The 10,442-nt window shown below is 41.0% G+C and overlaps 1 protein-coding gene across 6 annotated transcripts; it reads left to right on the top strand.

The window, feature by feature from the left end:
* Positions 1-2,334: 2,334 nt before the first annotated feature.
* Positions 2,335-8,557, top strand: pasi1 (septate junction component pasiflora 1). Of its 6 annotated transcripts, XM_022815802.2 has the most exons (6): positions 2,335-2,581; positions 3,424-3,562; positions 5,039-5,333; positions 6,222-6,412; positions 6,907-7,000; positions 7,339-8,557. In XM_022815802.2, the coding sequence occupies exons 3-6, from the start codon at positions 5,241-5,243 to the stop codon at positions 7,471-7,473; spliced, it is 513 nt and encodes a 170-aa protein (XP_022671537.1). In that variant the 5' UTR covers positions 2,335-2,581; positions 3,424-3,562; positions 5,039-5,240; the 3' UTR covers positions 7,474-8,557. The 6 variants fall into 6 exon arrangements, with proteins under 6 accessions (XP_022671537.1, XP_022671534.1, XP_022671533.1 ...); XM_022815799.2 differs by lacking the exons at positions 2,335-2,581; positions 3,424-3,562 and adding an exon at positions 3,631-4,550; XM_022815798.2 differs by lacking the exons at positions 2,335-2,581; positions 3,424-3,562 and adding an exon at positions 3,631-4,588.
* Positions 8,558-10,442: the final 1,885 nt, after the last annotated feature.

The following is a 10,442-nucleotide window of genomic DNA, read 5'->3' as shown; positions in this document are numbered from 1 at the left end:
CCCAGATTTATGGTTACTTCAGAGCTAGTAGATAGTCCTCCTAAAGTAAGATAACGGCGAAAAAAATGAACGCAAGATAGCAACCTAAAATCCACGGATGCAGGCAAAAATAATACAGAGGACGTGAACTCGTACACGAAGAATGACTAAGTAGATGGGAGCGTCGGGTCGTTGAGAGATCTGAGCGGGAAAGAAAAGATGTGATTTTAAGAAAGAAGAAAGGTTACGAGTACACCAACAATGCCGGAAGGACTTCGGTCAAGAACGTGTAGATACGAGGCCAAGCCTGCGTACCTCATGGTCCCTGTAGCAGTATCCTAAAAATCTCGTCTATGAGGCACTCCCGGCTGCGAACTGACCAAAAGAAAACCTTTGATAGTTTCAAAAAATTACATTCTTACTTTCTGCTAATTCAGATCTAACCCGCCATTTTTGAAATACTAAAAATCCACTAGAGCCTTCATCATGCCTAGGAAATTAGTATTTCTGGCCACTGGAGAACTTGTGAAGACGTCTGCTATAGAGAAAAATAATTAGTCGTATCGCAATTTTCGGATTGATAGGGTGCTGTTGTTAATTTTGCTTGACTCTAATGTGATCTGATGTTAAAGATACTGGTGCTAGATCGATGAGGCCGGGATCTAGGTCCTACGTTGTATCTTTGACGGCCCAACTGCTCTTTCTTCAGTCACTTAACACGTATGTGTTCGATATATATCGATCCGTATATATTGCTTTCGCCGATGAAGCGGCTAAAAGAACAGTAGGGTTTATCATAATGACACGATCATATGCTAACATTGCGCTAAAAGCGCATGGTTAAGAGTTTAGTGCGTGATATAATACAGAATGTCTAAACTCTCGGATGTCGGAAGGAGCCTAAAATCAGGATTTGAAACAGCCTCCTTCTTCTTGATTAGGGTGCGTAAAAGCGTTCCCCCTTTTTACTATAAGAAAATTAAGTAAGCTTGCTAAACTGGTAGATCGACTACGTGTACAAAGAAGCGTTTTCAGTAGGATCGGCCAAGAAGCATTTTTACAGCTATCCGATGGGCAGAACATGGGCAATAATGCAGCCTTGATTCCACTAAAATATATCGTAGAGCAACTAGATGCGTCCTATTTTATTCCTCAATATGAAAATCTTCACTGTTGCCACTATCTACGATTATGATATACATGTTTTTAAATTAAAAACATCGATGACGTTCCTTTTTACGTGCACGCGATTATATTTAATGATATAAAAATATGCTGATGATCAGTCATGAACTTTAGTTTATAGCAAAATTATCTGGCGCGTGTATACAAATTTGTTCGCTGATTCAGTATGCACCTACTGGCGATCTTTTCATGCCGCATAGATCTATTACGAGACGCCGATGCACGAAGAGCTAGCAGTTGGTTAGATTTGTTCATCTGAATTGTCTGATTGGCCTCTCCAATATACCCGCATATGGCTTACAGTATTTAAGTTGATACTCGAGAAATTCGAAGTAATTCCACGTGGCTTAAGAGTACGAGAAATCTGCCCAAATAACAGTTATTTTTGTAAAGCATCAACTTATTTTATAAAATGGGCTAACTTTTCTTAAGATTGTCATAGTCAAAATACTTTTTCAGTGTAAATTGTGTAACTATTTAGATGAAGGAACTGATTCGTGATGTTCAGAAGCTAACATTACTTAAGAGCAATATATTTTGATTATTGATTACCCTTTGGTAAACGTGGCAAATTTTCCCTAGCGGGTCAATAAACTGGCGATTGAATCATTTGCTATCTATAGACAGAGCAATGTTTTGCCTCTGGTTGAATTGGCGCAGGCCTAAAGACGAGATCATGCGTGGTTTCGGCCATTCCATTGGCCTGCTCTATGGTTCCCTGCGAAGTGAGCACTTCACTTATTTCGGGCTGTGGTTAGCAAACCGATACAAAAACGCATTCACGTCTGCTTTAGTGCTTAGTGAAGAGTCATGTTGAATGTGTTAAATTTATCTTACATCATTGCTTAGCCGTAAACATTTGGGACGTTAATAGAATTTTATGATGAGAGCAACTAACCGGCAAAATACTCAGTGTTTAGAAACGGTGTGTATATTCTATGAAACTAAGAAGTTTACCGCTACGTAAACAGCCCGTAGTCAGGCCAATCGAACAAACGCAATTGCATGGTTTTTCCCCTCCGTGATACTAATCAAAGCAATATTCAGAATTCACGCACGTTAGCTTGAGTCATCCTAAGGTGTAATAAACACGACTGTCTGAAGGAATCAAAATATTTTGCTTGGCTTCCTTCTCCACTGAATATCTGTCACAGGATTTCCCCAAAAGCCCAGTTGTTGACTTTTTGCTCATGTGGACAAGTGTACCATAATCGCACATCTTACCCTTCTCGCTGTCCAGAAGATACCCTCTACAAAATATTAGTTATTATTAAATCTTCTCGTCAACGAATATTCAACACTCAATAATTTATTAGAGTCGCACGGCATTTATCGACCTACGTGTCTTCATCATAATCATTAGGTCTTCACGTATGAAGAACCGAAAACAAAACTGAAATCCGGATACGTGTTAAGGGTAAGTGATTGTAATTTCCATGCTATTTTGTCACACAGACGGGACGCTAAGTTCTTTTCTTTTTTTTTTTTTTTAACTGAATTGAGTCAATTCGCTACCCCTGTTCTTTGTGGCTTTTAGTTGGGTGTCAACACAAGCCCCCAGAGTGTGGGCGGTTAGCAAGTTCTAGGACAACGTGGTTAATTTTATGATCGCTTCAGCATCTGGAAAACTTTTTCAAAGCGGAAATATCCAAGTTCAACTAATTGAATCTCGTGTTCTAGTCATGGAACAAATGAGCGACTGCGATCGTTTGTTGACAGTAGTATTATTCACCTAAAGTTAAGTAGTTTTTGTTCATTAAGAACAGATGGGGGGCGCGTGTAGCAAACGCACGTTATTGATTTAAACTACGCATATGTGAACAAGGTAGTCGGTGTAAGAGATATTTGACTCGATGCAAGTTTCCGCTTGCGGATACTGATTAGCCCAAAAGATTCTAGTAAACCGCAGGCATGAGCATCAGCAATCATGCAATGTTTTCTGCTAGAAAGCAATGAACCCTCTCAGGTCACCGACCTCCAGGCCGCTATTTACCAGAAGAAACTGGTTCTGCGATCGATGTCGTCGCACAGTTTACAAAATCAAATTTAGCACTTTCGACGAAATTCCGTATCTGATCGCAAACCTACAATGAACGTCAGTGACAGATTTGCTACTGACCGACAAATATTTATAGCTAAGATCTATGAGAAACATTTGTCAGAACATTGAATAGATTAGATCATTCACTAAACCTCATCGCCATTTTGTGAGTGACGTTTCTCGTAACTGTCTTCGAACTTCTATCCATTAATTTCAAGGTATTCCGGTAATGTTTTTTTAAGTGCCGTCGGCGCCGTACGCCGCTCCGGAGCCACCATTCAGAACCCTGATTATTCCACGCTCAACTTAGATCACCGTCTCAGGTCCAGCTACTGTATCGCCTATCTCGGAATAGCCGTTAGTACCTCTGATTCTTTGGTATGAGTTGTCAATGCAGTTTTGCGTATGCTACCAGCGAATTAATTCAAATCAACCTAATACAGAGAGCATGTAGTATAGCCTAAGACTAATGAGACCTTTCGGCGGGCCTGTTTTTCCGGACGCCAGTCAATGTAACAGCTTGGCGTTCTTCGTCGATTTACCGACCAACCAACTGAGCTACCCACAAGCCAAGCGCGCTTTCGCTTTTCGGCGAAGCCGCAATAGCGTCAGCGTCGACTTACATAAATAACAGCAGGCTCACTCTCTACCGCTGATGCTGGCATTGTACGACAATTCTTGTCTGTCTGTTCGCTTCTGTCCAGCGGACAATAAGACAGGAACTATTCGGCAGTAGCGCGCTGAACAGCGGTTGACGTTAACGAACCGGCAAAATTTCGTTGCCTGGACGACGGCAGCGACTCGCCCCACAACAAACTGCGACGATGACGACGACGACGACCTCGACAGAAACAGCCAGGAGCTGCTCCGAGCATATGAGTGAATGAGCAAGCACCAATCCGTTGAACGAAACTAGTAAAATAGTACTGCGAAAAAATCTAATAGCCCAAAAGCGTTTGCGGCAACTAATTTCAGGCTCTAACCGGCAACCGATGCTAGCGGATATTCCCTCTCGTGCAGACAATAGAACAACGTAGCATCGACACTGATAGTTAGGTAACTGTGGAGCGCTGGCGACGAAGGCAAGCGTGTGTTGTCCTGTGTCATGTTTAGGGAAAGATCAGACGACGGCGAAGGCACACCCGGGAGGGAGCAGACCAGCATTGTTACACGAAAATACACTGAGCACGGTAATACATGTACACCGTCACCGCAGACAATAATTAAGCTGCAGGGAGAGTGTATACGAAAGCCGGAAGATTTGAAGACTTCAGAAGACGCAAACTTAAAGGCGTGCAAGAGAAACTTTCAGAATAACTAAACGGGAAAATAGTTGACTACGGAAGTAAGCTGATTTGGGGGCGATATTAATAAATACTGGCGGTGAGAGTCACTTAGAATCTAACGGTATATCAGAACTTTGCTATGTTTGTTGACCGAGCAGTATTTGAGAGAAAAAACAAAGCGTGACGGTTGTACCAAAGTAATGTGCGAGTGAGTGTAGAGGAAGAGTGAATTTAACTTCCTGTGTACGACAAATGTGCATAAATAAAGCCGTGAGTCGACGAAAATTTGTCTCCTATAGCGGTAAAGCTACGATGGAAATCAAGCAAGCTCCAACTATTGACAAAATGTGTAAATTATTATCATAAATTAATATTAAATATGTAAATGTAAATGAGCGTTTTTTAGGTGGCTATTTTTAAATTTTCGATAGGCAAATAGTGTAGAATGTGCTGATATACTGTTCACCCTGTATATTTTGTGTACCTTTTTCTGCTGCCGTATCTGATTGGGTAACTGTGCGTTTGGATCCCGTGGTGCTTATTGAAGTTACTGTTGCGGACGCCATTGCTAAGGAGCTTTTTCAGCGAGAGCGCCCCGTGTCGATTTGTTATTTATATCGTTGTACTACCTGGACAACTTACCCAAGAAGTACATATTACCACATCGAGAAGTACGGCAGCTAGACCCTTCTCGAGTGCACTGCTATCACCCTTGACAGAATCGTAACCACACAAGCAAAAAGGGTATAATGCCCATCCTCGACAGATGCTGGAATCCGCTGATGATGTACCACTATACTAACGTCAGGTTCGGTAGTTATTATGTCGCCATCTATACGACAGTAAGTATGGCAGAAAAACAAACACATTCAAGTGCGTATCGACTAAATCTCCTTGAACAACTTGGGTAGCACACCAATTGTACCTAGAAATACTGTTGAACGCTAACAAAAACAAAATGCTAAATATTCGAAGGGGCAAAATCGCCGAGGGGACGACCCAACTATCTCACCTTTTGAAATGACCCACAGATCCTTTTGTAATAACACTAAAAGCTGTCCTTTCATAATCAATCGGTCGTTAGGTTTTAATATTGCTGCCGAGAGCTGAGTGCGATGACTATAGAAAAAGGTAGGCACTGTAGAAGGAGTTCTGTAGAACCAAAGAACTCAAAAAAAACTCACTAAAATTACCTCGATATCAGACCTGTGAATAACTCACTAGGAGAACGAGTTTTGAAGTATCAAATAGAACGAATAGTAAGTGAACGAAGGATTGTAAGTAAATAAATATAGAATCTACGCAATTTTAACAAGAAATGGGCCGTACATCAACATGAGTTGGGCTCATAGCAGTTATAAACCACCCATATCTTGGGCTCGGGCATTTAAATGTTCTACTAGCAATACATTTCATACGGCGAACCGTACTGTGAAAGACAGAAGCGAGAATTTGCCCGGGTAAATCTGTGTGTACATTATATTCTTCTAGTACGGCCTTACGAACTCCTATTGACTAGCAAGAACTATAAGAGCAAAAGTAAATCTTGTTTCTAATCGGGAGGGTCCTTCAGCTTCTAACTCTCGAATTCCTAGATTTCAAATGAAAATCATCTAAAGTAAATGTGATTGACGTGATACGTGTGGATTAGGAAGACTATGGTTACTTCTGGAACTTAGGTGTGCTTAACACTGTTGTTGATTAATTGAATCTGTTCTGTTACCAAATAGGTCGTGCACGTGTTGTTTATCTTCTATGCCATCTACGCTATGCAAGGAGGGCGCACCGACTGGTTCTTTTCGCCATACTTCGAATACTCCCAAAAAGGGACTGTGACAGCTGCTTCCCTGACCGTCGTGCTCTGCCTATTGTTTTTACTCTTTACCTTACTTCTGTGCAAGGGCGTCAAACTGGATAATCGGTAATTGACTATCTCAATGAGATGTTCATACAACAACGAGTGCGATAATACTCGGCGAGGTTACCATGACGCTAACTTTCCGACTGGCTGTAGTCAATAGCCGTCGAACAGACTAACGAGAACATCTATTTAAGTATCGCTTGGCGTCGCAAGTTCGCCGTTTCAATTTTGTACGACCGTCATAGCCAGCGTTATTTGATCGAAGCTTTCTCTCTCTCTCTCTCTCTCTCTCTCTCTCTCTCTATATATATATATATATATATATATATATATATATATATATATATATATAGGTACATATAGTAGTTGAAATGAACAACCGAAATGTAATCCCAACCCTAATCACATCGCTAGGACCATCGTATGTTATTTGCGACTTTAGCAAAACGAATCAAGTGTACATACAGAATGATGGCCTATCTCGGGAATATCTTTTCATGCCACAAACGAGTATTGTATAAAGTACTGAGATTCAACAACTATTGCTATTTTAGGTGTCTCTATTTTCCCTGGATGATCGCCATGTCGATGGAGGTATTATTGATGGTCGGCGTTGGTCTTTGGTACATCGTCAGGTACTATCGAAATGTAAGTAGACATCCATATGCACAAGGGGCTTTAAGATGTAGGAATACAAATTTCAAGTATAGGAAGAGCTATTCGTTTGTAGGCCGGGTTGCTCTAAACTAGCATCCGCTTAAATCGCATTTCATTCAACTTTGTTTGTTGAATTCTTATCTGAACCAAACAATAGCTACCGTTCAGAAACGGCTAAATTACGCAAATAATATGTACGATTTATGGTAAACGCAGGTACCATTTGGTACTCCGAGGCGTGTATTTGTTTGCTGAGTCCTTTACTCATATTCTTGTCACCTGCTCACTGCCGAAGTAACAAAATGTATCGATGTTGCGGTGTTTCACAGCTGTTCTCAGTGCTGGCAGCGATCTTATTATGGACGATCGACGGAATTCATATCTATTGTCTACTTGTGGTCATCTCGCAATACCAAATAGTGAAAAATTTCCAGGAACCCAAGTTCGAGTTTCTGTACCCTTAACCGACATGCGAAACCACCGTACGCGATGAAAAGGCATTTACCTATCTATACACGTTTAACGCAAGCCCATGCTACAGGACCATGTACAGCGATCCTGAAGGCGGACAGATTTAGAACGCGTTCAGGAGCCGGGCAGTTCGACTCAGATTCTGACTTGACATTGGCTAACGCAAGGATATATTGTGGAAAAAAATGAACAAATCGCGTGAAATTTTCCTCAAATACTTATAACGAAATTTATAGAATCCCGTAGTTTTGTGGCTGAAATTCATCGTATAATCCAAGCAATCGTGTACCGACAAGCAATAGCCTCTATTCAGGACGTCAATACTTTTACGAAACAGCAGTAAAAAATCTATTAGATTATTATTTTTGTTCAGAACATCCTCAAAGTAGGTGAATAGTATGTGTTGGTACAGTTCAAATGCATACTTACTGCACACACAGCTGTTACTATGTACATAACAGATACTGTATTATCTACAAGCCCATTTAAGTTATTTATAAAGCCTTCCAAAATGTCTCCAGCGAAGAGGATTAATAGCAGATAAAGGTGTAATGATTTTAGGCACAAATTGTTATTATAGCCGACGTAGGACTGCTGCATAAAGTATTCAGAGTCAAACCCTGCGTCGAATTATGTAACGCCTTAGCCAAGCTGACTGCCATAGCGATACCGATTGCGTAAATTTTACTGTTGAGGGAAAAGATAACACCGCCCAAGTGAAGAACAAGTGGCAACTACATAAACTTATTTTCCTTCATTTATTAATTGTATTGTGTTTCTATTATTATTTCTACTAATTAATGTATTCTACAATAAAATAATTATTATATAGTTTATGATGTGTGAGTTTGCCAGCAATTGCAGTGTGTAAGTGACGTATTTAATTTATAGAAAAGTAAAGAATGAACATCGATTTAAACACACAGACAAACAGAAATGTGTCGCTGCACGAAATATATATACATAAAAAGGAAAGGAAACGATCTGTGTACTTTTTGTATCGCTACAAGTGTCGTATGAAAAAAGGCAATAAATGAATAAGAGGGCGTCACAGCCACAAGGGAAACATCCAAATAAGGGTTGTGTCTTTTCTCTATGGATAACCACGTCTACCGAAAATCATAACACACCTGAAAGGTCAATTAGCAAAAATTCGCTATAATCCGCTGTGGCGTCTACCGATAGCTCCAACAAACGAGTAGGCACCGTTTACACCACGGAGTCATTTCAGTCTGTCACCTGCCAAAAGGTTTAAAATGTTTTATTCTAAATTAAAAGTGGATCCTTTCTTGTTCCACTCTTGTTGTACCCCCCCCCCCCCCCCCCCACACACACACACGCACACAAAACCCAATTGACTATGATGACTGATACCATCGACTGACGTCTATCAATTGATACGGATCAACACATAGCAATTTAAGGTGCTTTATAAGCACATGGTGCTCACGAACATAATTCTATGCTAAGATCATTTATCGTTACCATAAACTGCAAAGACAAATTATACAATTGTAATAGGTGAAGGTACAAGGCTCGCACCATGGTCCGTCTCAAACCGAGATCATCGTTTAGCGAGAGGCCAGACCGGCATTGGCGCCACATAACCGCTGCATAGAATTCCCGTTTAGCTTAGCGGGCATTATTCAGCTGGTAGTTTAGCCATAATAGCATTTCTGCATTGTTCGAACGAACACGACTTCTGATTGAACGAAACGAAAACCAGGTTCTGCGGGCTAACTTTGCGAAGATGATGACGCGGATAGCACGACTCATCTGTTACTTCCTTTCAAGAAGTTTCTTGCGGATTACCGTAACCTGTTTTCATCGAGCGGTGACAACGAGGACGTTGACCGATAATAATGACGTTTACCATAAAATGGGGCAGGAGCCTCAGCGGTGGCGATTGTACAATGTCAAACTGGTTGAAAAACTCAAGGTGTTAAGGTGGCCGAAATCAGTGATGCATTATCACATGCAGTGTTGCACCGCAGGTTAAAGGACCCGACCTTGATAATGTGAGCAACTGAGCAAGGATCTTCCTATAAGAATCTGCCAAGCCCAACGTCGGTCCCTATCGAGCCCCCTTCATATATGAAGATATCGAACCACCAGGAGCCTGCTATAGTTATATCTGGTATGTGATCAATTATCAGTTCAAAGATGCGAGCTTGCGGTGGCTCCGGGCCGTAGCCGTCAACAACAATCCTGAAAACGAACTTCGCTAACTTTGGTCAGCAGGAGATTATTATGCAAAATATATTTCATTCTCAACGTGGGAACCCTTACCGTAATCTCAGAGCGGACTAACACCGTCAAAGTAGTCGGGTTAAAAGCAACCTACTACTACTACTACTACTACTACGACTACTACCCGGCACAGACGATCATTGTGACGGAATGAGCCTGGAAAAGATTCAGTTCGGTCTACGCCGTCCGACTACGCATACAACTCAAAAAGGTAAAAACCGTCTTGACAGCAGCTACGTCTCGAAAAGTTCCATTGACGACAGTGGCCAAAGCAGGGAGAGCATCTAAAGACGACTAACATAGTCACAGTTGCGAATAAAACGCCTTAGTATGTAGTTAGTTTTTGATGAAGCCAATATGTCTATTTAATTTAGCTGACAATTGTCTACTGAATAATGTACGATACACATTTTGGGAAAAAGTGCAATACACGCGTAAATATTTACGCTTTTGCGGAGAATCCTCTTGTCTCAACTCAGGCTACGATCCGCACCTCGTATAAAACGAACTAAATATATTTAATATATTGAACGACATTGTTAGCTGGACCTAGTGAGAACACTGAATATATTACCATCATAAAGCTTCTTTGTAGATAGACACTGGCGTACGCCTTCTAACTTTATCTATGAAGGAAGTTCGCTATGTAAATGTATTCTCATTCGCTCGATGTGAAACTGCTTATTATGGAACAAAATGTCAATATAAAATA

This window comes from Varroa destructor, unplaced genomic scaffold, assembly GCF_002443255.2.
Source record: "Varroa destructor unplaced genomic scaffold, Vdes_3.0 BEIS01000007.1, whole genome shotgun sequence".
NCBI classification, from domain to species: domain Eukaryota; kingdom Metazoa; phylum Arthropoda; class Arachnida; order Mesostigmata; family Varroidae; genus Varroa; species Varroa destructor.
This window is presented reverse-complemented; position numbering and strand designations above follow the sequence as displayed.

Excerpts from the sequence above, each read along its gene's own strand:
- pasi1 (XM_022815802.2), top strand. The coding sequence starts at position 5,241 with ATGCCCATCCTCGACAGATGCTGGAATCCGCTGATGATGTACCACTAT. Across the intron at positions 5,334-6,221 it reads ATGTCGCCATCTATACGACA|GTCGTGCACGTGTTGTTTAT; the intron begins GTAAGTATGGCA and ends GTTACCAAATAG. Across the intron at positions 7,001-7,338 it reads TCGTCAGGTACTATCGAAAT|CTGTTCTCAGTGCTGGCAGC; the intron begins GTAAGTAGACAT and ends GGTGTTTCACAG.